Source organism: Petromyzon marinus, chromosome 2 (genome assembly GCF_048934315.1).
Source record: "Petromyzon marinus isolate PM22_M1 ecotype Great Lakes invasive population chromosome 2, UKy_Petmar_22M1.pri1.0, whole genome shotgun sequence".
NCBI lineage: Eukaryota > Metazoa > Chordata > Hyperoartia > Petromyzontiformes > Petromyzontidae > Petromyzon > Petromyzon marinus.
In genome coordinates, this window is record NC_133668.1 from 10,280,306 (window position 1) to 10,308,161 (window position 27,856).

The 27,856-nt window shown below is 42.8% G+C and overlaps 1 protein-coding gene across 5 annotated transcripts; it reads right to left on the reverse strand.

Moving 5' to 3' along the window:
* Positions 1-999: 999 nt before the first annotated feature.
* LOC116947789 (ubiquitin-conjugating enzyme E2 E3-like) lies at positions 1,000-27,147 on the reverse strand. 5 transcript variants are annotated; one of them, XM_032963948.2, is made up of 6 exons: positions 26,758-27,147; positions 22,948-23,121; positions 18,719-18,769; positions 5,393-5,525; positions 4,108-4,255; positions 1,000-3,974 (listed from the first exon to the last, which is right to left on the reverse strand). In XM_032963948.2, exons 2-6 carry the CDS (start codon positions 23,115-23,117, stop codon positions 3,877-3,879), a joined length of 600 nt encoding a protein of 199 aa, XP_032819839.1. In that variant the 5' UTR covers positions 23,118-23,121; positions 26,758-27,147; the 3' UTR covers positions 1,000-3,876. The 5 variants fall into 5 exon arrangements, with proteins under 5 accessions (XP_032819839.1, XP_032819830.1, XP_032819848.1 ...); XM_032963939.2 differs by lacking the exon at positions 26,758-27,147 and adding an exon at positions 26,604-26,749; XM_032963957.2 differs by lacking the exon at positions 26,758-27,147 and adding an exon at positions 26,634-26,710.
* Positions 27,148-27,856: the final 709 nt, after the last annotated feature.

Consider the following 27,856-nt stretch of genomic DNA (forward strand, 5'->3'; position numbering starts at 1 on the left):
CGCTTGACAAGGGTATTAAGTGGGGGACGAAGGCAGTTCACATCTGGCTGCCACCACGCCGTGCTGGTCAAGTACCGCTGGACCTTCTCGGCGGCGAGATCGTCAATGATCTGCCGTCGCCTGGCACCCGCCAACCGAGTAACTGGGCCCCCTTGGTTAGCGCCATCCTTAAGGAACCATGCTGTATTGCGCGTACATCGTCGCGGCAGTCACTGGCGTCACACGGATGATTAGTGGTAAAAAAGTACTGAACAAGAACTTCACGGCCCAGATGTAGATGAGATCGCTCCTTCATTCCGCGGTCTCACCTTTTGATATCCAACTTCAAAGGACCTGAGTCACGTGATACCACGTGGCCAATCGTGCACCAACCTGTGGCCATGCCAGGCTTGCTTCTTCGCTGCGTGCAGAGCTCACCCAACCTATTGTTTTCTTTTCGCACACTTTTCACTCTGCCCCCCCCATGCTGTATTCAGGAATGTATGACTCATTGCAGCTAACCTGGTAATATTTTTGCACCCATACACTATTAAACCAATTCAGGGGCATTGCGATATAAACTGTCCTGCTCGTTCGTGCCAATCTTCTGGCATCGGCAAACCATTGGACATTCCCCAGAGGAATCCTTGGATTAAAACCCGACTGCCTAGTGACCCAACATCAGGACACTATGTGTGTGCGATGTGTGTATTCCGTGGGTTGGTCAGGGGGGTGATCGCGGCACCTGCAGAGTAGCTTCGAGGCCGTGGCACCACATAGTTACTGTTAAAAAAAAGTTGATTTGGACTGATTGCAGTGGCAGTTAGGAGCGATTGTGCCAAAAAGGTTGACCACAGTGGAGATGGAGCAATGAGATCAGCTTGTGCGTGGGCGCTATAAGAAGTGGCATCATGGAAACATGAGATATGACGTGGGGAGGCCTTCATTCAGAAGTGGTTAGTGGATAGAACATTACCGATGATTAAAACTGTTAAGATGAAAAAATCTCAACCCACGTGCTTGAATTAGGCGAGACTTTATTGTCAGCTTCAACCTTTACAATATAGTAATACATATGAAAGAAAACAGAAGTGTAATGTGCTAAAAGTGATATATACGGCAAGAGGCTTCATACCAAAGTATCAGTGTAGCGACAGTGTAGAGCAAATCACACAACCACAATTGTTCAACTGGGGAACCCCAAGCTAGATTACACTTTATGTGAAGCTGCCATCAGCATAATGCATCCAGTAACAAGACTAAATAACAGAGTTACTGTTTACAGCATACTTTACTTTGCACAACAGAAAGCACGGGAATGACGTTGACCCATAGAAACTCGCACCATACATCGCTTTCCATGAGTTGTGTGCTTCACAAATTATTTATTTCTCTACAGGTTTTTTTTAAAACAAACATCCACTGAAGCATTCATAGTAAAGGACCGTTATATACGTGTTATAGCATTACCATTACTATATACAGTAGGTCATTTTAAAGCAAATGTTATGTGCATTGCAAAAACTTCATTTTAATGAAAAATCGTTTATACCTGGTTCTTTGATTCAGTTGAAAACAGACACTATTGACCGTTATCAATCAAACAAGTGTTTACTCTACCTATTGTGCTGTTTTTCATACGCAACATTGTAAACACATTTAGCAACTTTTCCAGCTTAGATTTGTTTTTATAAATTGTGTTTTTGGAGGCTCTTTAACACAAATACAAAAAAAGTATCTTTTTTTTTAAATCCCCAAAAAATGGTTGACATTTTTTTCCCAAAAACTGTTATGTAAATTTTCACGAACAAAATACATGTAATGAAACATTACCTCTACAATTACTGTCGAGAACTATTTCTAACTTCAAACAAAAATCAAGCTCACATTTCTTGAGCCAGACTACCTAATGAGGACTTGGCTCGTGTTATTTTCATGCAAATGTCAATTCAATGGACTTAAACCAAGTAAGTTGAAACATCTCTCTTGCAAGGTAAATCTGGGATAACACAAAATAATCAAGAGACCGTTAATATTTGTATAGTTATAAATATCTACAATTTTAGTGAGGTACCACATCATGGAATATCAACAGTGGTTGTCCTATGAAGATATATGCCTCGCCATAGGAATGTGCAATTGCCACAAATGACTCAGGGTCACCAACATAGATGCGCACATTGGCTTGAATTTAATTGAGCTATGATGCCAACACAGAATCATCTATTGTCGGGAAATATACCATAGTTATTAAATGTACACTTTATAAAGTAAGCTATGTTAAATCCTGGACACATTATATGTTGGCTGCAGGGATTGGAGAGTGGAAGCCATACACACTGGAACAATAAGTGTATGCTAACCATTAGGCTGTCTAGCCATTGTTAAATTCTACTTATGACCATTTAAATACACATGTTAACAAGTAGAAATATTAAAAAAACAACTGGATTGTTAGGCTCCCTACTTTTAATAAAGCAGATTAAATAAGTAACACACTTAGCCAATTCGAGCCCAGCTGGACTAATACCATCTATAAACTTGACAAACGAAACAATGATTCAACCAAAGCAAAGTTCTAGGGATACAAATGCATTTAATTCCCCATTGCATAAAGAAGAGCTAGTTATTTCGTCACATTTGAAATGATACACACAATGGGTGCAACATCTCCATTTGCAGTGCAGTGGTTGTGTCTGCAAAGGTCAGGAGGAAATTTGTTACAATTGAGCGGTGACCTTGGTAGAAACCGAATGTTGAAATTTAAGCAGGGCAAATTGTGGAGCTAATGTTAGATGTTTCAAGTAGATTGTTTTTTTACACCAATACATTTTGTAGATTAAATGTTTAAGACAGCAGGTGAGGAAGTCCATAAAGTCCCTGGGATATGAACACCCGTAGTGAATAGCATTGATACAATATCTTTCAGGGCCTCACATCTTATGTGTGATGATATCAAGGTGCTAACAGTCTGTCCAGGCAGTGCTCACCACCATTTAACACTAATTTTTTTCTTAAAGTCCTTTCAGCACTTCAAAGTTAGTTACATTTTAAGAGGTAAACAACAATTCCATGTTAACAATGCAAACTGAGGGACCGTGGCAGCAATGATTAGGTATACATTTTTTAACCACTGAAAATTAACGATTGGTATGACCTGAAAAGGGTTGATCCAAGGCATCGTCTGAAGCACCGATTACAGACAATGCTGTTGTTTCCTTAATGTATAAACCCTACCTCTTATACCACTGAAGGCACTCCCGAGGACAGTAAAACGATATCTAGAAATAAAAACACATTTTCAATCACTTAGTAAAGTATAATTTGGAGCCAATTAAGATGTAAAAAAGAATGCCTCGAATTGAATATAAATGTAACATGTGGAATTAGAATGATCTTAACGTGAGATCTGCTATAAACCAATGAGATATGCAAAGCACTGTGATGACAGGCATGTAATGCCAGCACCATATATTTTGTTGAATGGAAGATTCAATAGGATCTAAATAAACCATATGAATCATGCAAAGTGTCGATCCATTTTATTTTGTTACTTTTGATTGCCCAATTACCATGGACATGATGTATGATATGTGATTTGAATTTGGTTTTTAATAGAGATAGTAAATGTTGAGGAAAATCGACAAAACCTTCACTCAATCCCTCAAACCCAGAAACAAAGCAGATAGCACAAAAACGAGAAACATATGAACAAACAAATCTACACAACAATTAGTAATAGAGAACAAATTGAAGCTTACACTGTAAACCACAAAAGTTGGTCAAACAACAATTACAGAATATTTCAGCATTGTGAGTACCCTTTCCTGTGATTTAAACTTATAAGATGAATATGCAGACAGCCAATCAGCTGCTGTCCATTTCCTGCCCAGGCAGTTACGTGGCATAGCGCTTGGTCCACTGACGTGCTATTCGGTCGTGTTCCACGCGATTGGTTAGGTATTGGGTGGCGATGCTTCCAACCAGTGGATCAGCTGAAATAAAAAAAAACACTTTAAAACATCTCTCGTGAGCTCTGAAGATTAATATTTGCAGATAATGTGTGAATTATTGTCAATATTATGAAAAGCGTTTGTATTGTGGAGGCCGTGAATTGTCTCAAATCACCAGGGTTTGCGTCGGTCAGCAGGGAGCAAATGGACAGCAAAACCTTGGAGACAGTCAGGGCTGGGCTCCAGTTATCTTTCAGGATGTCAAGGCAGATGAGGCCCTGGCTGTTGATGTTGCAGTGGTAGATCCGAGTCTTGAAAATCACCTTGGTTCACCATAACATGAAATGCATTGTATTAGCTGAACATGTTCATAAGTACTTAACATAAAGAGAGTAATAGGACTGCTTTTTAGGAAGGCCTCAGATGTAATCTTGATAGAATGGCTCCCACTGTAGAAATTTAGAAGTTTCAATGTCAACTCTGGGCCACCAAAGGAGATAAGCAGCACCTTTTGCTCATTTGACCAGTAAGAGACTGTGACTTGACTTTTTAAATAACAATTTACAAATAATTCATATCTAAGGAATCCGTGAATTATTTATTGATGAAAACAAAAAAATAATGCACGGTCCTTTGCCACCCACTGTTAGATTAAGGCCTCCCCATGCCGTGTTGATCATTGGGAGTATGAAATGACAGATCGCAATGACTGTAATGGAAATTAAAAATACAATATTTTTTAAGTACTGAGTGTATCTTCACGAAACATTTCTATGCAGAATGATAATACTGTAACTACAGAATGGAGAATATTGCCATTGAAATGTTTTCAGAAATTGAATCCAAGCATGGAAAATGGTGAAAACATATATGGCCTGCAGGACAATACTTAGGATCTGATGGCAACAATATATGTTAAAGGCTTCAGCAGTGTTAATAGCATTATTTTGATCACTATCATTATTTATTTACTTGATATTATACTTTACACAAGTATACATGTCCCAAGTTCCAATGGAATTCCTAGTACCACAAATGAACACAAAATTACAAAATAGTTTCCAAGAAAACTAATAACAATATATGCACTGGAGTGTGTGCTAAACTAACAGACGGTACAGTACAATTTTTGATTTAAAGCTTTCGTGACTGCAAGGATTCATCTTCTGATGATGGCCGTTTGTGTTGTGGCCGAAACGTCGTGAGAATTAAATTGTGTTATTTTATTTTATCAATTTATTATTTTATTCTCATTCTACGTGACTTTACCGAAAGCATCAAAGAAGAGGTACAGTACAACTCATGTATAATGATGTCGTATACTTAAGATATACCACGCATTGTACAAGGTTTGCATAAGGTGTGTTGTCAACCTCTTCTTAAAACTGCGATACATTTTTCAGAGAAAATTATATGATCAGGGAGCAGATTGCATTGTTGTGCTGCACACTGCAGGTTACCTTCGGTGGTTTAAACGGGTAGTCAGAAGAAAATGTGATGTCCAAAAAAAACACTCCCCCTTCATAGACGGAGCCCGGGGGCCCAAGGATTGTGGATCGCCACTCGTACAGGTTGTCCCCTTTGGGTGCAGCACTAAGAGAGAGTGCAGTGTGGATAATTCACCAACCTGCTGATGCTGTTAATTATCACATCATGGTAACCACTTTACGCAGTACTTACTGTCAATAATTTGTATGGATTAATTTGGATTCAATACAAAAAAAAGTGTAATTGTTCTATTTGTGGGAAGAAGAAAAACGATATAATTAAAACACACTTCAAAGAGAGACAAAATTAGTACTCAAGAACAACAAAGACAGCATTATTTAGCTTACCTATAAACGTCATTCTTTGTCCGTCTGTCTGTCCGTCTGTCTTTGTACTCGCTCTTGCGAGGGATTTAGCTCTCGGACGGTGGGGTTTACGTGGAAAAAAAATTGCCGGGCGGCACGCCCCGAGACCCGTGGTGGGAATAGGCTATTCCGTTTTCCCATCCGTAAACTTTAAAGTAGTTAAAATAGCATTTTTGTGCGATATCTCTTTATTTATATATTTACTTTTGCCGCTCAAGCTGCCGGGGGTTGCCCCTAGCAGCGCACGCGCGTCATCGATGGAGGGTGGGAGGGATTTCTCCATGGCGTTCAAAATGCTGAGGTAAATTCATCAAAGTGTCAAGTCCTCTTCTCTTCTCCCCACCCCAATGTGTGCACTTACTACTATAGCGTCGGTAGATACTCATTTGATAGTGCTTACATCGTTTTATTATAGCGCGGGGGGGGGGGGGTAGCAGCCCCGCCCCCAGCCTCAGCCGGCTTGGCAATCTAGGCGAAGCCAGGGGCTCTGCACAGGACTAGGCCTCACCATGGCACTGTCAGCTGAATACTTTGTGCTCTAGAGTCGATATATACTGCTACTAGCGGGAAATACCCGGCGTTGCCCGGGTGCAAAATATTTTTTAAAAATTCTCAACTTTAAAACGTAACATATACAAATGAAAAGAAAACTTTTATCATTACCTCATTAATTAAAAATAAAATAAAACCCAATGCGCGGTGGAAAAAAAAACTTACGCTCGCGCGCCAAGATTCGATTCTTTAAATCGCGCAAAGGAATCGAAGGTTATAGATTTCTTTAGAATCGGCCTATTCCCGTTTAATCGATACCACAAACGCTCACCAGATATCGATTCTCGCCAGTTCTGTATTCGGGTTGACGCCACACACTTCACGGTCATTTCCCCCCCCCCCCCCCCCAAAATACAAAAGTCTATTTTTATACTTTTTACATTGTGTACAGTCCGGAAGATACCCACATGCTAAATTTCAAGTTTGTTGCATGTCGGGAAGTATGCTAAACATTTCGAACAGACACACATATTAACAAATTTCCCTTTTATATATACAGGTAGTCCCCGACTTACGATGGTCAGCATGTACTACTGTAGTGATAGCAGGTACCACCACAGTATGTACGGCTGTAATCATAAACGTACCACCACAGTCGGTATGCACTGCTGTAGTGAAAGCAGGTAGCACCTCAGTCGGTATGCACTGCTGTTTTGAAAGGTACCACCACAGTCAGTATGCTCTACTGTTCTGAAAGAAGGTACCACCACAGTATGCACTGCTGTAGTGAAAGCAGGTACCACCACAGTCGGTATGCTCTGCTGTTCTGAAAGCCGGTACCACCACAGTATGCACTGCTGTAATCATAGCAGGTACCACCACAGTCAGTATGCACTGCTGTAATCAAAGCAGGTACCACCACAGTCAGTATGCACTGCGTTTATCATAGGTACCACCACAGTCAGTATTGCACTGCTGTCAGGGGCGGAGCCAGGGGGGGGTGACAGCGGTGACAATCTGCGTATAAGTGTACGAAACTCGGGCTGGCGGACTCCGTGCAACTGCATTGTCAGAGTGTGTCGCCAACCGATGGCGTCTAGTTCAACAGCCTGACTCTCTAGTCATTTTTTAAATTAAAATTTGTTGAATGTCACCCCAGCCTGAAATCCTGACTCCGCCCCTGACTGCTGTTATCATAGGTACCACCACAGTATGCACTGCTGTAATCATAGCAGGTACCACCACAGTCAGTATGCACTGTTGTTATCATAGGTTACACCACAGTATGCACTGCTATAATCATAGCAGGTACCACCTCAGTCGGTATGCACTGCTGTAGTGAAGGCAGGTCCCACCACAGTATGCACTGCTATATCATAGGTACCACCACAGTATGCACTGCTGTAGTGAAAGCAGGTACCACCACAGTCAGTATGCACTGCTGTAGTGAAAGCAGGTACCACCACAGTCAGTATGCACTGCTGTAGTGAAAGCAGGTACCACCACAGTATGCACTGCTGTAATCATAGCAGGTGCCACCAAAGTCAGTATGCACTGCTATTATCATAGATACCACCACAGTATGCAATGCTGTAATCATAGATACCACCACAGTATGCACGGCTGTAGTGAAAGCAGATACCACCAAAGTCGGTATGCACTGCTGTAGTCATAGCTGGTACCACCACAGTTGGTATGCGCTGCTGTAGTGAAAGCAGGTACCACCACAGTCGGTATGCGCTGCTGTAGTGAAAGCAGGTACCACCACAGTCGGTATGCACTCCTGTAGTGATAGCAGGTACCACCACAGTTGGTATGCGCTGCTGTAGTGATAGCAGGTACCACTACAGTCGGTATGCGCTGCTGTTGTGATAGCAGGTACCAACACAGTCGGTATGCACTGCTGTAGTGAAAGCAGGTACGACCGAAAGTCTGAATGCACTACTGTAGTGATAGCAGGATCCACCACAGTCGGTATGCAGTGCTGGAGTTAAAGCAGGTACCACCACAGTCGGTATGCACTGCTGTAGTGAAACCAGGTACCACCACAGTCGGTATGCACTGCTGTTGTCATAGCAGGATACCACCACAGTCGGTATGCACTGCTGTAATCATAGCAGGTTACCACCACAGTCGGTATGCACTGCTGTAGTGATAGCAGGTACCACCACAGTCGGTATACACTGCTGTAGCGAAAGCAGGTACCACCAAAGTCAGTATGCACTGCTGTATTCATAGCAGGATACCACCACAGTCAGTATGCACTGCTGTATTGAAAGCAGGTACAACCACAGTCAGTATGCACTGTAGTGAAAGCAGGTACCACCACAGCAGTATCCAAAGCTGTAAGCATAGCAGGGCCCACCACAGTGAGTATGCACTGCTGTAGTGATAGCAGGTATCACCAGTCGGTATGCATTGCTGTAGTGAAATCAGGTACCACCAGTCAGTATGTACTACTGTAATCATAGCAGGTACCACCAGTCAGTATGCACTGCTGTAATCATAGCAGGTACCACTAAAGTCAGTATCCACTGCTGTAGTGATAGTAGATACTGCTATCGAGTTGGTAGATACTGCTATATAGAGTTCGTCGATACTAAAAGTCAGAATATACCACTACGGTCAGTAAATACTACTATACAGTCAGTAGCTACTACTGGCTCAGTAGATACTACTGTACAGTTAGTAGATACAACTACAAAGTCAATAGATACTACTTACTCTGTTGTATGTAGGGTGTGTAGGTATATATACCTACGCGGGGGTAAAGTGGGGTTTAGGTCGAAAAAAAATTGCCAGGTAGCACTCCCTAAGCCCCCCGGTGGGAATAGGCTATTCTGTTTTCTGCTCCGTAAACTTTAAAGTACTTTAATTAACAAATTTGTGCAATTTCTTATTTTAATTATTTACTTATTGCACGACATCGACCGTACCAACTGACAACAATTTCCTTGGGGGGGCAGACCCTGCCAAGTGATGCGCATTCGGTCGAGCTCACGGGGGACATTTTATTTTATGCGTTTAACATGCAATACATTTTCACATAACGCTGCGGATTTTTCTTCACAGTCCGATGTCCTCTTCTCCCCCCCCCCAACACGATGTGTTCAGTTTATACTACAGAGTCCGTAGATATTTATATTATACTGCTAAAATAGCATTATTCTTGCATGAGCAGGGGGATGGTGGGGGGGGGGTAGCGGCCCAGCCCCCAGCCTGCCAACGTGCTACCTCCCCTGCCTTGGCAATGTAGGCCAGGATGGGGGCTCTGCATGAGACTAGGCCTCACCATGCATATGGTAAGTACAAATTTCCTTGCTTCTTATACTATAATCACGTACATACAAAACTGTTATTTTATTAATCACCTTGCAAATATTCCATTATTTTTGTTTGTGTGCTCACAACATACTTTTTTTCCCTTTAACTTGTCCATTACTATATTCTTAGTTTTTTCGGTAAAGTCACGTTGAAGAGAAACAACAAAATAACAAAATATATATAAAACAATAAAAAATTCTCACAACGTTTCGACCATAACTCAAACGGTCATCATCAGGTGTGTCGGTTTGCATAAATTTATTTAAAAAAACGGCACATTTATTTATTTATAAAAAACGTTGGCGTCACGCGCAGCGATTGGCAGTTTGCCCAGGACTAGTCCATCTATAATTTTTTATTGTTTTATATATATTTTGTTATTTTGTTGTTTCTCTTCAACGTGACTTTACCGAAAAAACTAAGAATATGAATTACTGCAGTCACGAAAGCTTTAAATCAAAATTTTGTCCATTACTGTCAGCTTTATTATGTTAACTCGCATTCAAATACACCTCTTTATGCAAATATCACCTTACTATTATTACATTTCTTATCTTCACTTACAACTTTCGTGACTGCAGGAATTGAGTTTCTTTGCCTGTTTGGGTTACGTCACGTACCATTCAAACATTTCAATACATTTTGCATTTGTGGGTCAAACTACATGGCCGGGAGTCCCAGCCATTCCCTCTACACCTTCGGATGCGACAGGGATGTGCGACAGATACAATGGGAGGCTGATCGATGCCCAGGTGCGGTCAAGGGATGGCTCCTCATTGCTCAACCATGTTATGTATGCCCATGATCTGCTAATTGCTGCTCACTCAGAGGATGGGTTGGAGACGCTGCTGCTGAACCTGGAACTTGCCACTAGGAGGTGGGGCTTTCCATCAGCCCCACCAAAACTAACCACCTGCCTGGGTATTTTGTACCATCGGACACTCCACCCCCACAACTCCCAATTGGTGATGGGTCGGTTGTGGAGAGAGTGGAGAGTTTGCCATACCTGGCTAGTGTGCTCATGACTGCCTCCGGTTTAACAGCAGAGGTTTCACTCCGAATCAGTCCAGCGGCATTGTCTTTTCATCGGTTGCGTAACGCTGTGTGCAAGCTACCTGATCTGTCGCTCCGCACAAAACTTCAGGTCTTCTCGGCCAATGTCATTCGCTCCATTCTCTACACATGCGAAACGTGGACCCCCCCCCGAATGGAGCAGCTTCACCGGTGACAAACATTTAGGCTGGCCTGCCTACGATCGATCCTGGGTCTAACCACCCTGGATTGTGTGACGAGCTCACAAATCCTTCAAGATTTGGACAAAGTCCCATCGGTGAGCTCTTCCGGCAGTCAAGGCTGCGTTGGCTGGGTCATGCAGCCCGCATGCCCAGCCACCGCATGCCTAAACAGCTTTTGTTCGGCTGGATTGAGGGGGCTAAACGGGCACGGCACGGGCTAGAGAAGAGATGGAGTGATGTGGTACAGAAGGACGTGGAGCTGAGGGGACTTGCTGATGACTGGTACCAGCGGTGTCAAGATCGGCCTCTGTGGAGGAGGCTCATGAAGGACGCTACTGGGCACTTGGAGGCAGTCGCCCTCCAACAACAACGGAGGGCGGAGGAGCGACGATCACAACAACGAGCTGAGTGCCGGGTGGCTAAAACACAGCAGGTTGGCACACTAGGGGGCACAGGTGGTGCATCAGCCAGTCATCTCAGTCATCTCAGTCAGTCGACCCGTGGCACTTGGGTCTGCCCCGTGACCTCCTGCCAGCGGGCGTTCGACACTTCACGTGGCCTCAAGGTGCACATGGCCGGGCACAAGCGTCGTGGTGACATCACCGTGAATGGCGGTTGTTGTTGTTGTAAGTCGATGTGTGTGCATCGGTCCATGTGTGTGTGTGTAAGTACATGTGTCTCTTAGTCGATGTGTCTTTGTAAGTCCATAAGTGTATGTCGGTCAATGTGTGTGTGAATCTATGTATGTGTGTGTAAGTCGATATGTGTGTGTAATTCCATATGTGTCTGTGCGTGTAAGTCGATGTGTTTCTATGTGTGTGGGTCGATGTATTTGTGCAAGTCCATGTGTGTGTCTGCCTTTTTTGCCCAGGCAACGCCGGGTACTTACCGCTAGTATCATATAAAAATGAATCAAATTATGCGGTGAAGAGCTCATCATGATTGAGGTGCATCGGTTACGGGAGGGTTGTTTGACTATGCTTCACCATGCTGGTCAGAGAGGATTGGTGAATGGTACACATTTTATTTCACCTGTCGAGTACCCGACTGCTATGGTGCGCCTATCCAATTCAGCTACTCAGGTCGACAGGGTTCACGAGCTTCTTTGTCACGTCAAGGCAGTGGCGAGTTCACCCAGGGGAAGCCTCACTAAGCCTCAACACATTTTCACGAGGGTCCTGCTTGGTATGTCTGCACATTTTTTTTAACAGCTTTCTGCGTGTGGGAGGAAACCGGAAGAGCCCAGGGAAAACCCACAAAGACCATTTACGCACAAAACTCCATAAATAAGTCAATGATGATAACAAGCAAGGTACAGTATATTAATGAAAACATAATTCTGACATTTCAAATACACAGAAAAAAACACATCATATCCCTAAAATAGTTTTTAAAAAAATAGGGGTGATTACCCATCCTCTTGTAGAATGAGTGCTATAATTTTATCAGCAACAGTAAACACTTTTATCGTAATAAACCTCAAGATTAATTTGTCAAAGTGTAAATTATCTCAACACACTGAGGGTGTATTTCCCCAGCCTCACTCATTATCATGAATGAGGGTTTGAATATACTAAACATTAATATGCCTTATCGCTAAGCTATAAAATATAAAAGGATGAAGACCTTTCATGTAGGCTAATGTTGTTATTCACAATTAAGTTGATGGAATAAAAGTAATGCGGTTTTGTATTTTAGTTACACATTCACTTGGCTTAGCCACAGCCCATATCTCTCCTGTGCATGAGCTGATCTGTCCATTTACGTGTTGATCATATACTCTCGCGTGCCCTCCTTTGGTTACCCTTCTGCCCATCCCAGTTATGTCCTGTCCAAGTACATTTCAGGTAAACAGTCAACATGATATCTCTAAATTACATATGTAGTGGGTTCCACGGAGACTGGAGACTTCTTTAGAGGGAAACACGGTTTATTTATAACTATGAACAAGACTCCCCCTAACTCCCACTTTCTAGGGAGGTACAGCCTCCGGGTGAGCGTGCCCTCACACTTAGACAACCTGGCTCTTGGCCCTCCGGCTATCTGTGCCCTAGGGGAGGCTAACTGACCTGGCCCAGCCAAGGTACAGGTCCTGACCACTAGTCCACGCTTGGCCCCGGCCCTTACAAGGACGTCGGGTCCTGGAGTCCCAGGGTCTTAGCTAGGCTGGTCTTCTCTCTTCGTCTTCAGAACAGTGCCCTGAGCTGTGCTTGAGGTGTCCCTTTAATACACCTCCTGGGGACTCTCCGCCCCCGGTACCGCCCCCTTTCTGGAACCTTCCAGGGGGCTCTGGAAGAACCCCCCAACCCCTCACCTGGGGTCTGGAGGGGGAGAACCCGGCCCCTCAATGGTCCGGCTCTCTCTGACCTCCAGCTCAGGGTGGCATCCCCTATGGGCCTGTGCCGGCAACTGCAGGTAAGTATACATACTGACGGTATAAGATGTGCATTTCCGATGCTACACATATATTCCCTGGTTTTTGGGATGGGGACAGTCAGTCTACGATGGGTCCTTCCACTAATTCTCAAGTGGCTGAGGTCGTCTGATTGCGAGTGGTACATTTCCCATATCAAGGCAGATTGACATCTAATCCTCAGTTACTGAGAGCAGGTTAGGTGTAGCTGTAAGTAATGTTAAGAATCACTTGGGAAAGAATATGATACCTTCCCGATTTGACCATTGCTACATACAGAATCAAAACTGGCTGAACAAGACAGCATTGAGAGCAATAAACAGGGGTATAATTAGCATCAGTGAGGGGGGAAGGGACGTTTTAGGGTCCAAGAGTTCATCTGATAAGTTTCCCTAGCTAACACTAAGGCTTTCAAAACACTAAATTTTTATATCATTGAAACATACCCTCCAAAAACAAGCCACGATGATTAAAATGTAGACCACATGTACTGCATTAGGTTACCTAACTAAAATAAATGAGTACCAAGTACATTGCATTAAAAGTACATCCTGTTGGCATGGATGGTGTTCAATTAAAGAGATTGCTTGGAGAATAAAACACACTACTAGAAAGCACAGCAGAATGCCTTATTGATCAATATAATTTATATATTTTCTCTATTCAACTGTCACTTCAATGGATGAATGTTCAGCCATCATTCACTTGAATAGTTTTTTATTGCTTCTTACATGGGAGACAGTCCGAACCTAGACTACATGTGGTTACACATGTTACTAGTATCGTGTTGCTGAGCGAAGGGTTTCAAGGACTGGCCTTATGATGTGCTATTGATTCTGCAGAGAACTCACACGCCACTAAACAGTGGACCCAGCGATGCAGTACAGGTCTCTCGGTCTGGGTTTGTCCAGTGAAACCAGTTCTGAGGTTTGAATGTCTATCTCGCATGCTTTGAGTTTGAACCCATGACCTCCTGCATTCCCGATGAGGTATTTAACATCTCGCCACCCAACTGCTTTCGTTTTAAATGCAGATACATACATGTCACTGTGGCGTTGCTATTACAATGCTATAGATGGCACCAACTCCAGAAATGTTCTTTAATAACATTCCATGAAGATAAGTAAAATATACTCAGTAGGCAACAGATTTCATGCAGATTGTAAAGGCAATCCTCGACTTACGAACACCCAACTTACAAACATCTGCACTTACAAACCAGCTTCCATAAGATATATTTTTTTAACGTCGACTTGTGAACACGAATTTGCACTTGCAAACTGAACCACGGAACTATTTTGTTCAGTGGAGCGATCCTCCACGAGATGTAATGAGTCACAGCATCCCCCTGGAAGTGAGTGCTTGTGTGTATGCATGCACATGTGTGTCGGAAAGTGAGTGCGTGTGTGAAAGTAAATGTGCGTGTATGCGCGCGTGCACCCGTGTATGTCTTTGGGAAGCGGTAGTGCAATGGTTAGCTACCAACCCGGCGACCCGAGTTAGATTCCCGCTCACGATCAATGCCATTATGTGAATGGGTCATGGGCCTCCCTGAGGTCAACTCAGCTTCAAATGAGTACCTGGTGTGTTGTGTAAACATTGCCACTGGGGAGTGAAAAGCGGCCAAGCGTGGTGCTGGCCACCCACCCCATCGTGTGCCATGCCGGCCTTCATAGGCACTGCTCACGAAAGCACTTGCCCAAAAAGGCTGTTAAGGCTAGATGGGGGTTCGTTATTATTGTTGTGTATGTGTGTGCCCCCCCGTGTTTGTGTGCGCAATTGTGGGGACTCATTGCACCCCTTTTGACAAGCAAGCATTGGGCCTCAAGGTAATTGAAAATAAAACAGATTTTTTAAATATTTATATTACTTTATTTATGTTGTATTTACTATATAGTATTTATTGCAGTATTACGTGCAAATGTACAATATTTCTTCTTATTTATGAGTTGCACAATGCTCCCCTTTTTTGTTGAACTGTAACACACATTATAATACTGACCGTATGCATATTTTAATACAGTATATAAATGTGTTCCGACTTGCGAACTTTTCGACTTATGAACGGCCTCGGGAATGGAAACCGTTCGTACGTCGAGGACTGTCCGTATAGTTTTCTACATGTCCTTATATCTAAGGATGGGTCGACTCATGGTGCAGGCTCCTGTGCTCAGTTGGCTGTAGATCACCGCTTTGGAGAAACAGGAGTCTTCCATAAGGACCACGCTCGGCCAAGCAAAGTTGTGCCCTAATAAGCATGCTCTCACTGCCAGGGATTTGGCACCTCTCTGAGACTTTGGTGTTGGGGATTCTGTCCTGCAACTTAATGGGGCAGATTAATCTTAGGCAGTGAAGGTGGAAGCTCTCCAGCTGTTTTATGTGTCGTCGGAAAAGTATCTATGTCTCACAGCTGGAGAGGAGTGAGGCGATACACTGTACTCTGATGAAATGTATTCATGCATACATGTAATGTTTGGTCTATTTGCCACAGGGTTGGTTGGCTAGTAAGTGCAGCTTTTAGAATCTGACCATCACAGGGCCAACAATGCTCAAATTAAGAGAAACAAAACTGAGATTTAGTTCTTAAAGGCCACTCTGACCGAAAACCAATTATACCAAATTTTAAACGGTTTACTCAAAATTACATCCACATGTTAATCCAAAGCTTGGCAAAAAGGGCTTCATTGAGGTCACAAAATTAAAACAGATTTCACGTAGTGTTCATAGATGTTGCAATGTTTAAAAATTCTTAATAACCATTAGCCAATCCTGTGTTTCTGTGAAATATGAGGATGCAGATACCTAAAATGAAGAACCGACAGAGTGAACGGGTTGAGGAAATATCCATAATCGTAATGTCATCTTTCCTTTAATATATAAATATACGGTAACCAGTAACTCATGTTCACAATCGACTACCGGTTTCAAAAGTCAAGGACCGGTAACGGTTTACTGTGTAATGATAGTCATGCATTCACTGACGGGCATGCGCAAAGAGAATGGTGGCCTGAATACATTTCTCCTCATTTCTCAGTTTAAAAAGGTGCCACCCTACCATTGCTTGTTCACGCCACTGCTGGCGAACAAGCCTCCAAAAGAGAGGATATTTAATCATTATTTTACGCTGAGCAGGCGTCCAGTCTGTATTAAGATTCTGATTCTGAAATGAGGTGGGAGTACCCACGTTTTACCCCACCATATGTGACATACAGATCGACTATGTGTGGCATACCCGTTTATACTGCTGGGTGGACAGGGGTGGGGGGCGGGGGATTTAAGAAACTTTAATCGTAGTTTCAACTGCCATGCCAGGACATGGAATGTAACCCGCGACCTCTGGATGTAGTCTAGTTTGATAACCATTACCCCATTGCAGCTCCCTTAATGTCTTTGTTAAAAGGTAAACATTATGTTTGTTGCTCCACATTAATACGGCAAACCGATAAACACAATTTTTTCATTCAATGCGTAAAAAATGATTTTATTCTAGTTACAACCCTCTAGTTACAACCCTCTCTGCAGAAAGCTGTTAGTCGTCTTTTTGAATAAACATATCGCAGCAAAATACATGGTATAAATAAATAACAGGTGAGTCTTTTGGAGAAAAATTAGTGGTGATCACACACTCACACATGGCTCAAGACAAATGCAGTGACCACTGCATCTGTTTCGATGAATCCAATTGACTGACCTTCATCTATTTTTTCTTTAGATGGCTCGAGGGCTACAATGAATGTCATTAAGCTATAATAGAGGGTTAAAAACTCAAATGCAAAAGGTGTGTTCACCACCGAAGCCAACATTAGACATCTATTTTTTGGTAAGTTCATTGGTTGTCTGCAATTGACCATCATTCGGTGGCAAACATTTCTGAACAATCATCTGAGAAACTTACAATAGTTCTAATATTGTTATAGCCATATTAAGTGTGAGAGAGATCTCACAAATGTGCATAAATGACCCCAATTATATACATTCTACATATAAAACCATTCCAATAATGTGCCAATATTCACTTGATTGGTTCTGGCTTTCACATTGCACTTTTAACATATTCAATTAAGGCAAAATATTATTGATATGACCGACAGGAATGTGTTCATATTAAATACATTATTTTAGGTAACCTCTAAGCACTGGCAGAGCCAGTGGGGGGGGGGGGTGGCACATGCCCCCCCAATGATCCGATCGAAATCCTTAATGTCGATCGGATCATTGGGGTTTATTAGTAATAAATAGGCATTTTGCGACCCCCACTGCCACTGTGTAGCATATTATTATGTGCCAGGGACTCTATGAGATGATAGGACAATAGTCGGAGTCCATAATTGGCAATAAGTAACGGCAAAGCAGTTATAAGTGACTCACAGAATTGTGCGGAGTTGCGTATACAGTACACGACTTCCCTGAAGGCATACCTTCAGCAAGCGCGATGCCGATCACACATGGTTCGAATTCGACCCTCGATTGATGGTTGCGCCATCGCCGCACACGCGTCGAATAAAAAGCAAGGCACAAGTCCTTACTTCCTAACAACTCCTATCATTTTTCATTGTTGGAGAGGTTGCCCCCCCCTACCTGAAAATCCTGGCTCCGCAATTGCCTCTAAGCAACAGATTCAAAAACTTAAAGATAAAAAATGTATTGTGTCACAATTTTATTTAATTAATTCACAACATTCATAATTAGTGGTTTGAAAGGAGGTAAGGTTAGAAAGTAAACAGAGAGCAAACTGATTGAAATAAGCCATTGAGGAGGAGACATAAAAAGCGACTTATGCAAAACTGATGATTGAACGAAGATATTATTTAAAATTATTAGAACACATCGCACTAAGGGATTATGGCTAATGATCAAAAATAATGATGTCGTAGCAGCCAAGAAATGGAATGCATCCATGAGGATGTCCACCGAAGAGATGGAGCAATTAAATGAGAGCGTCTGCAGGTGGTAAGGTGGATTAGTACATCACAGGATTGTGAAATATGGTGGTGGATTGGTCAGGCCTTCATCAAGCAGTGGATTAACCATGGTTTTTGGTGGTAATGAAAATAACAGCAATAGAGCATTGGCTACACACATACTATTGTTATAGTTAGGCTTTCATCCCATCAACTAGAAATTTTACACATGAAGCTCCTCATATTCGTTGACATTTACTGGCACACATAAGTATAATTTTTGAACTCTGTGGAAATTAATTTAGGGATCATTATGCTGTATGCAATAAATATTTTAAAGAAAATGTAAACCATATTTAATACTCATAATGCTTTTAGCACGCAGCCTAACTGAAACAATGTACACATCAAAGCCAAAAAATAAACGGATAAATTATTAACATATCCCACCAAAGTGAATGCTGACCATTTAACAGGTCAGTGGAATGCCATGACTTGGGACACAACAGCCTTGCAATGCATACATGAATAAGTACTTCATCACATAGAGTGAGGGGTGCCAGGTTACCTGCAGTTAGGTGGTGGATCCAGGGTGATCTCTGCAAGCTCCTTCTGAATTCTAAGAAGAAAATAAACTTGTCATTATAAAGTGCACTCACAACGTCCATACCCATACATGTTTATTGGGTTACCAATTCACTATTTTGTTGAAAGAAGCTTCAATTATTTAGTTTTTCAATTATATTTAAAAACAACAGGATGTATAAAATTGTACACATCCTTTCTAAAAAAGTATCCTGCTTGGGAACGTTCTAAAAAAGCAAATATTGTAAAAACAATGCATAAGACAAATGTCAATCTCTGAAGAGGCCAAATGTGTGACACATTTAATCGAAACCAAAATTAGTGCACCTCAGTCCAAGTACTCAATTTCAGTACATTATTTAATTAAAAAGATTCTTTAAAACATACACTCAAGCATACTTTGGGGTTACAAATATATTTCCCCTCTTTGTGGTCAAAACACTAAGTTTTGTATGCTGATTAATACCTAACATCACAATTTTATACCTACCTATAATCACACGTAAGCAATTGGTTTTAAAAGCATGTACTGAGCATTCTGGAAGGATGAGGGGGAGTTAGGCATCCAGCGATTATTTGGATTGATAGGGGAGGCATGAGTGGCAAGTGCGCAGGGTCGCTGTATCCATGATGAGATGACAGTTATCTAAGTTTCATTCAAAACAGTGAGATAAAGAAATTCCAACAACTTCAATTGCTACGAACTACTATTTTTATTTTACCAGGTAAGGCACACTGAGGTATAGTTATTTTTCAAAAACGACTTGAACCACAAATTATAGCTAAATGAAGTCACTTATGTTGAAATGTATTGCAGCCAAATAATCTAAAACGCATGTTTATATATGTGGAGGAGGAAACGGGAGGACCCGGATAAAAATTATGTTCCTATTGAAGTTATTCTTGAGTGAGACATAAACAAGCATTTGGTGAAATGTATAGCAGCGAAATTCTCTAAAATTCATGTTTTTATATGTGGAGGGAAAAACCGGAGGACCTTGAGAAAAATCCTGTACCTATTGAAGTTCTACCTGAGTGAGACAGAAATCAGCATTATCTATGTATATTGGAACTTCTTTTGCACTTTACATAGCCAACTGCGCTAATCGGAGATGCAGGGGAGGGACAACAGGATACAGAAATAAGCAGTCCTAAATAAAAAAAGTTTTCAATTAATAAAGAAATAATTTTCATACATTAACAAATGCAGTGCTGTATTCTCTTGTAAATACAGACTTTTGGACGGCCAAATATTGCCCTAAACATCTATCCCACCAAATGCTAGGCTAAACACAATGCCACCCAATAGCCCAAGGTCACGCAATAGGAAAGTGTTTAGGAAGAGTGTGCAATCAAAGATTTAAAAAAATTCAACCGTGATAATCGAAAGTGCAGGATTTAAGAAATATATTTTGTCGTGTATACATGCTGTGTGTGGGTTAAATGCATATCTATTATCATTAACATTATTTAGATTAAAATTTTTACAACTACACATAACAAAGTTTAATATATTTTAGGACAGCATTACAGTATTTTTAATACTTTTTAGAAAAGAATAAACTGATAACTAGAATTTGGATACGTCAAAGATTAATATTGATGTGTTGCCAGTTTTTAGTTTAATGGCACATTGATCGCTGCTCTCTTTTATAATTAATCAGTGCTAATTATATAACACAATAACACGTCTCTACTATCACATATAGCCAATACATTTGTGACGTTATTGTATAGTGTTTTAGACATATCCAAGCAGCTAATTACGTTATTTATGTATCTGAGCTGTTTAAATAGGTTATATGTCAGCTTCTGTTGGTATTTCTTTTAATTCATGTTCATCAGAAAGCACATTTCATACTAACGTGTGTAAAATAATAATGTAAAGTGTTCCACATGAATGTATATTTTGGTGTCAGTGTTTCCAATAAAACTTGATATTCATTCACAACCTTAAATAATAAACTTCCAAATTTGCATGAGCACATATGAAGTACATTTAATTTTTTTAACCAGGTAAGAACTTGGTTCAAGGAGTCTCATTTGCAAGAGTGCCCTGGGACACACTCATACTGAGACAAAACAAAGATTCCCCTTACAGACTTAACAGACTTTTAGAGATGTAGAGAGCATTTATGAAGGCTGGCAAGAAACATGCAGGGGGTGGATGGCCAACACCATGCTTACCACCTTTGTCTCCCTAGTGGCGATGTTTACACACCACACCAGATACTCATTTGAGGCTGAGTCGACCTGATTCAGATAAGTCACTGGTGTTGGCTTAGAACAGGAATGGAACTCGGGTTGCTGGGTTTGCAGCACACTGAGCTAACTACTGCACTCCTCTGAGACAAAGACAAATACTGTTAGGGCAAATACTGTGAGAAACCACCGATGACGGCCGGCATGATACACGAGGGGGTGGGTGGCCAGCATCATGCCCAACTTCCTATGTCTCCCCAGTGGCGATATTTTACACATCGCACTCGGTACTCATTTGAGGTTGAGTCGACCTAGGGGAGGCCCAAGACCAGTTCAGTTAATCATCACTGGTGTTGGCCATAAGCGGGAATCGAACTCGAGGCAAAGGAGTCGTAGCGCAATGCGCTAATCACTGAAATACACATACTCACATATGTTATATGTAGAAATGGATATATACTTATTAATGCACAATGTATCCCTGCACTACAAGTATAAAATATATTCACATAATACATATTGTACATATGTTTAAACAAATATATATGCCAGAATGCAAACAAAGCTAACACACAAAACCATCTTTGAAAGGGATTTTAAGCCACTTGTCTCATCTACACGTGAATGTTAAATATGCTCAATCTACAATTAACCAGTCTTTCAAAACAATTCATCACCACTGAATATACTCTGGAACCCCTTCACTACTTCTCCTCCAGTGGGCATTGATTCTTAACAGCATTCATTAGGGCATTTAGGCACTCCCTCCCCCCACTTTTTTCTTCTTCTCTTACAGGGGTATCAGAGTTTAGGAAGACCCCAGGGTTGTAGAGTTTATTGAAACATGTGGTTTAGACAGGTTTCCATTGCACTGTAATCTGTAATGTGTTTGTGCTGGTGTCAACCCCATTTCATATCCTCTGTGTGTACCTTAATTGTTTTGTTCATATTCTGAAAGCAAGTTCTCTATTCTTTATATGGTGCTAATGGACACTACTGTGCCAACACAAACATGAATAAAAGGATACTTACAAGTTAAGGAACAAGCTCTGAGTCCATGTGCCAATTTCACACAAGCTAGCATATTTCATCAGGATTTCAGGAATTTAAGTTAAGGTATTGGCAGATATACAGAACTTGAATTCATGCAATCCATCTACGAAAACCTTCATTATTTGCACTGTTATGTTTTAAAATATGATGCCGACTCTATACCCATATATTTCTTTGTTCATCCATGCGTATAACCTTATTCAATACAGTCATATGTTTTATTTTTCCAAGTCTATCAGGGAGTGGATTTGGGTCATTCAAACTACAGTGCCATCATCCACACACTGTGCTAAATTCAACCAAGTGTATTTGGCAAACGTGATAAATGTTAATGAAAAATGTGTATTCAATTATTTCAGCTATATACAAATTTCATAGTGAGTGTATTACAAATGTCATAACAAACGGTGTGATATATATGAAGAATTTTTTATTCATTAATATGCAATCTTATGAGCCAGTGCCAGAAAACTGCAATCATTTAATTCAAAATAAACAACATTCAGTGAAATTGTAAGTCGATGTGAGCAAGGGATGTCATGAGACAGCTCGTGCTTCCATGATTAGTGGTTGTGTGCTGATCACCCAGGTTGATGGTTGGGGTTTACATTAGGCAATCAGGAGGCCGAAAAGAGCTCTTAAATTCCACGGGTGTCCACAGGTATGCCTTAACACAAGGGAATCAATTTTGTCACATATGACCAGTTACGCAGCATTATATTAAATTCTGCAGTGCAAATGAACTTAAGGACACTTGATAAGGCACACATTTCTGGAAAATAAGCACACTGACTTCACATAGAAAGGGAAAATATTATCCCTGAATATGGTGCATGACACGCACATGTGACTCCAACACACTGTTATTAGTAATAACCTTGCAGATAGTTTATGGCCAATGGAATCTTATCTGTACGAGATGTCAAGAACGAAACAGCTGTGTTGGGTTGAGCTCACCTTTTAGCACTGGTGGAAAGCTTGGCAGCCGTCTTTGCAGAAGTTTTAGCTTCTTTTTTCTTACCAGATTCCTGCTGCTGTTGCTGCTGTTGTGGCTGATGTCCTGAGAGCCTTGCATCACCACTACTGCCCTCAGGGCTTTGGGTAGGGAGAGTACCTTCACTTGCCATTCTCCTGGAACACAAGAATAAAAAGGTGAGGTGAATGCATTTAATATAACATCACACCTCTAAGCAGCACGGCAAATGCAATAAGCTGTGTCATTTATGCTTTATGTGAGTCAGTGGTGTTATAAAGGATATGCACCTAACATTCATGGTGTGAGAAAAGGAACACTGCAGTTGTTCATTTGGCTGGAATCCCAGAATACTACAACCATTAAATATAAGTCAGAAGCACCATTGCTACTACCACCAACATTTTTTTTAACATGACCAACAAAAATAATCGGCCAAAATCAATTCACTGCTGGATGAAGGCCAACCTAAGGCTCCACGATCTATCGGTCTCAATATAAACATCCCATCTAGGTTCTGTACATGAGCTGATTTCATGGCGCTATCTCCAGCAAAGATGTCCTTCCAGGTGTATTCTCTCCTTTGGCTGCCACTCACTGTGTTATGTCTTGACAACTGGTCATGATCCCCTTTTAACAATGTGTCTGGCCCAAGCCCTTACTTTTATTCACCGTAAAAATGATGTCTCTAACTTGCATGTTCTCTCATCCATGTGTTCCTATTTTTCTCTCAGTGTAATTCCAAGCATGCACCTCCCCATGTTACTTTGCACACTTCAGATTTTTTTTTCGATGTCAATGTTAATATTTCTAAGCCAATTTAAAACAGTTAAATACATTCGTGAAGTATTATTCTTTTACAAGAGTGCTTTGTTGTTTTTCAATAAGTTCAGCTGTCCAGAAGTACTCCAACCTGATCTACATGGATTGTTTCATCATTTTGACTTTTGTTTTACTCATATTTATCTAGTCCAACTGCTTTTAAGTGATAATTACAATATCCGGTGTAATTTTTGGAAAACATCTTGTAATGTCACTGTGAATAACTTTGGCAAAAGCATGTATACTTGTCGTGACTCCCCTTCTAATATGTATGTTGTCACCTTTGCCATTCTTGTAAATTATTTGTATTATCTCTTTTACTTATTTATTTAGATCTCCATTTGGCAGAGCTTGGATGAATGCATTAATTTCCAGAGTCAAATGCCTATCATAGTGGTAGTGTTTGGTATTCATTAGTCTGTTCAAAAATATGACAGTATGCGGTGGATGGTAGAGAAGCCTTTACATTTTCTATTACAGCATTTTGTTCTGACTGATCTTCGTGAACAAGTGATGCACATGCGAAAATTAGTGAATGGATCATAAATTCAAGTCAATGTGTTCACCCTTTTTTGAATAGGATTGAAGCATCACTCAGATTGTGGTATTTAAATTTTGTGTAAATGGATTGACAGTAAAAAGGGCCAGGTGTTAAACCAAAAATCACTAGACCTTTTCACAAAATAACCAGGCTCAATTAGGAACTGTAAGGACCAGCATCACCACTACCATCTTCACAAGTCCTACCTTCATTTTCACTGCTGCCATCCACTACCATAAATACCTCCTTTCATATCTCCGCCACCACCACCTCCTTCACCTTAACTTCCAGTGGCATCTTCATCACTGTTAGCCAGGCAGTGGTGGTCCATGCTTGTAATACAACACTTTGGAGGCGAGGGTTGATGGATCACACAAATGTTGTGAGACTCCCTTCCCGTCACGGTCGGGATGCTATACCCTGGGTCACTATAAGGAAGTACAGCAAGTGGACGAATTGTCTTCTGTTTCCATCTGTATGGGGACAATGCTGCCCCCTCATAAGTACATTTATCAATAGCAGTTCGGGTTTTCTTAGGGTGCGTTGGTTTCATTCCATGTTTATGTACACTCATGAATTGGCTAACATCTTAAAATCAAAAGATGCAGGAATTTCCTGCGTAAATGTAGTTTTCCTGGATAAATAAGTTAAATAAGTACATTTATGAAGAGCAGTTCGACCCCCTCGACATAAACGCCTTCCAGCAGCATCATCACCATGAGCATTAGCACCATGAATTGCTCCGTCTTCACTACCAACATAATTATAACCCTTCCTTCACCAATAACAGCACCAACATCACCTCCTCTACATTAACGACCAGCATCACCACCACCACATCCTGGAAACCATCATCTCCATCGACCACGTTCACCCCAACAACTATTTAAACTACGAAACAAAGCTATGTATTATTTATTTTACCGGGTAAGGCCCACTGAGCTATATAGCTCGTTTTCAGAAGATCAACGAAGTGGCTTATCACGTGGATATGTACATCAGCAAAATTATCTAAACGTATGTTTCTAAATGTGAAGGGAAAACCCAGAGGAGAATCCATGCGAACACGGGGAGAACATGCAAACTCCAAATATACAGGCGTCAGGGTCGAGATCGAACCCTGAATACCAGGCGAGGTAGTTAACAACTCGCCCCCATAACCCTCACAACCTCTTTCACCACCTCTACCCAAACTCTGAAAAACCTATTCCACCCTCTTTCACCAACTCCTCCATCTTCAGCATCACCACCACCACTTTCACCGGAACCACTACTATCTTCGTCCACCTTAACCTTACGACCTCTTTAAACCCCGCTACACCTTCCCACTCACCCTTCCTCTTCCACCACCCTTGCTACCTCCTTTACCACTTGCTCCACAATCCACCATAACCATCACCTCCTCAACCACCGTAACGTAACCGTCGTCCTCCACGGCGCTTGTGTCATGCTAGGGTGCACCGAGGCCACGTGAAGTGTCGGAAGGCCCTCTGGCAGGTCACGAGAGAGACCCAGGTCACAGGGTGTCCACGGGTTCACTGACTTGAGATGACCTGGCAGATGCACCAACTGTGCCCCCCCAACTCAGCCAACTCTCTTCGCTTTAACCGCCCGACGACCAGAGAGCTCTGCTCGTTGTTGAGCGTCGCTCATCTTCCCTCCGTTGTTGCTGGGGGGGGCGACTGCCTCCAACTCCCCCGCAGTATCCATCACCAACCTTCTAAACAGGAAGAGGTTCTCAACCACCACCATTTAATTCGCATACTCCTTCGACCTCCACCGCACTCACCACCACTACTCCACCTCTACTCCACCTTCACCATCTCTCCCCCCCCCCACACACACACACACGAACCACCTTCCACCATCCTGGGCCCTTGCGGAATCGCGGCCGCGAAAGTGAAAGCGGGCGTCGGTCGCTCGCAACTTGTTGCCTTAACCCTCTCCCTCGCCGCCGCCGCCCCCCACCTCCACCAACCACGCCACCCGCGTCGAACACCGGGGGCCTTTACTCCTCTACACTCGCGACTGATAGCGACACACGTCCAGCGCACACGGCGAGCGTGAGGAGAGAGACACACACACAGTGGCGGGGAGGGGTGGGGGGGTTGCGTTTGGTTGGCCGGGGACACACACGACTGGGTGTCCATCACAGAACCACCGCCGCCTTCCTCGTCGGCCGGCCAAGGCCCGCACACCTCGTCCGTCTCCACACCTCTCTCTCTCTCTCCTCCACACCACCACCCCACCACACACACCACCTCGTCTCTCACTCACACAGAGCAGCAGCAAACAACGGCCCCAAACCTCCACGACGGGGAGGAGGGAGCGCGAGCAGGCGAGGAGGAGATTGAAGGATGATGGTGAGAAAGAGGAGGGAGAGATGATAAGCAGGAGGAGGAGGAGTATGGGGGGGGGGGGATGGACCGACCCGCCTGCCCGGCCGCCGTACGCCTCCTGCCGTCGCCCCGGTCGCGGTGGCCTCGGGGGGGGCGGGGGAGGGGTTGGGGTGGGAGTCTCTGCTCGGCCCGGGAGGGAGAGACGCTGGACGCGGGGCGGTAGGGAGGGGTGGGGGGCAGTGGACAAGAGGGCAGTGAGTGGGCAGGGCCGTGTCGCGGTAATGAACCGCGGACCCCGTCCGTGCAGTGGCCTCCCTCGTCCCCGAGCCGCACCCTCCTCCTCCTGCTGCTGCTCCTCCCCCTGCTCCTGCCGCGGCCACTCCTCCCTCTCATTGTCCTCTTCATCTTCCTCATCACTTACGCTTTGCCCCTCGTTGCGGACGCTCGATCGGCGTGGTGAACCACCCGAGGCTTGCCCACCTCCCCAGCTAGAATGATCACTTTAATTCCCCTTATCGGTGAATTTCCTGCCCAGCGTCCCCAAAGCCATGCCCCGTCGTCCTCTCGGCTGGACCTCGTGGCGGTGAAAGGTCAAGATGGACATGGCATGGACAGCCCGTTCAGACAAACGTCTCCCTGCCAAAAAGCCCGTGGCTTATCGCCGCCGTTATCGGTGCCGAGGCACTGCTGGGAAATTACACATTCCCATTGCGGGTTCAGTCTCTTCATATGACATAGGGCAATTCATGACTCGTGTTAACTTTGCACGGTGTAATGGCGAGTCGACCAACCGAACGGGTTTGCACTCAATATATTCATTTTGAGACAAGTGTGCTCAATATAAACAACAGCGCCAAGGGGGACATGTCGAGTTTAATAGTGGGCAGAGCCCGTGTATGAAATGGGGAACGACGAAAACACTGCAGGGACAGGGAGGGACGTATTCACCGATTAGACGGTGTTTTTTTTTGTCCTGTAGGAAGACGGCTGACCTTGCTAAACCCCCTATGAATTAGACATCCAACTGCTGTGTCAGCCAATCCGCGAGATGTGAGCATGTGCTAGGGTGAGTAGATCTGGCCACAAGAGTTACACGCCATCGTGGTGCGGTGTGGTAATTTTGGCCTGGTTTACACACTTCCTCCATGTGGCGGGGAGTTGATCAGCAACGTTTATATGTTCATGTAGAGA

Excerpts from the sequence above, each read along its gene's own strand:
- LOC116947789 (XM_032963948.2), bottom strand. The coding sequence starts at position 23,117 with ATGGCAAGTGAAGGTACTCTCCCTACCCAAAGCCCTGAGGGCAGTAGT. Across the intron at positions 5,526-18,718 it reads GATCCACCACCTAACTGCAG|TGCTGCACCCAAAGGGGACA; the intron begins GTAACCTGGCAC and ends ACTCTCTCTTAG. Across the intron at positions 4,256-5,392 it reads ACCCGTTTAAACCACCGAAG|GTGATTTTCAAGACTCGGAT; the intron begins GTAACCTGCAGT and ends TGGTGAACCAAG.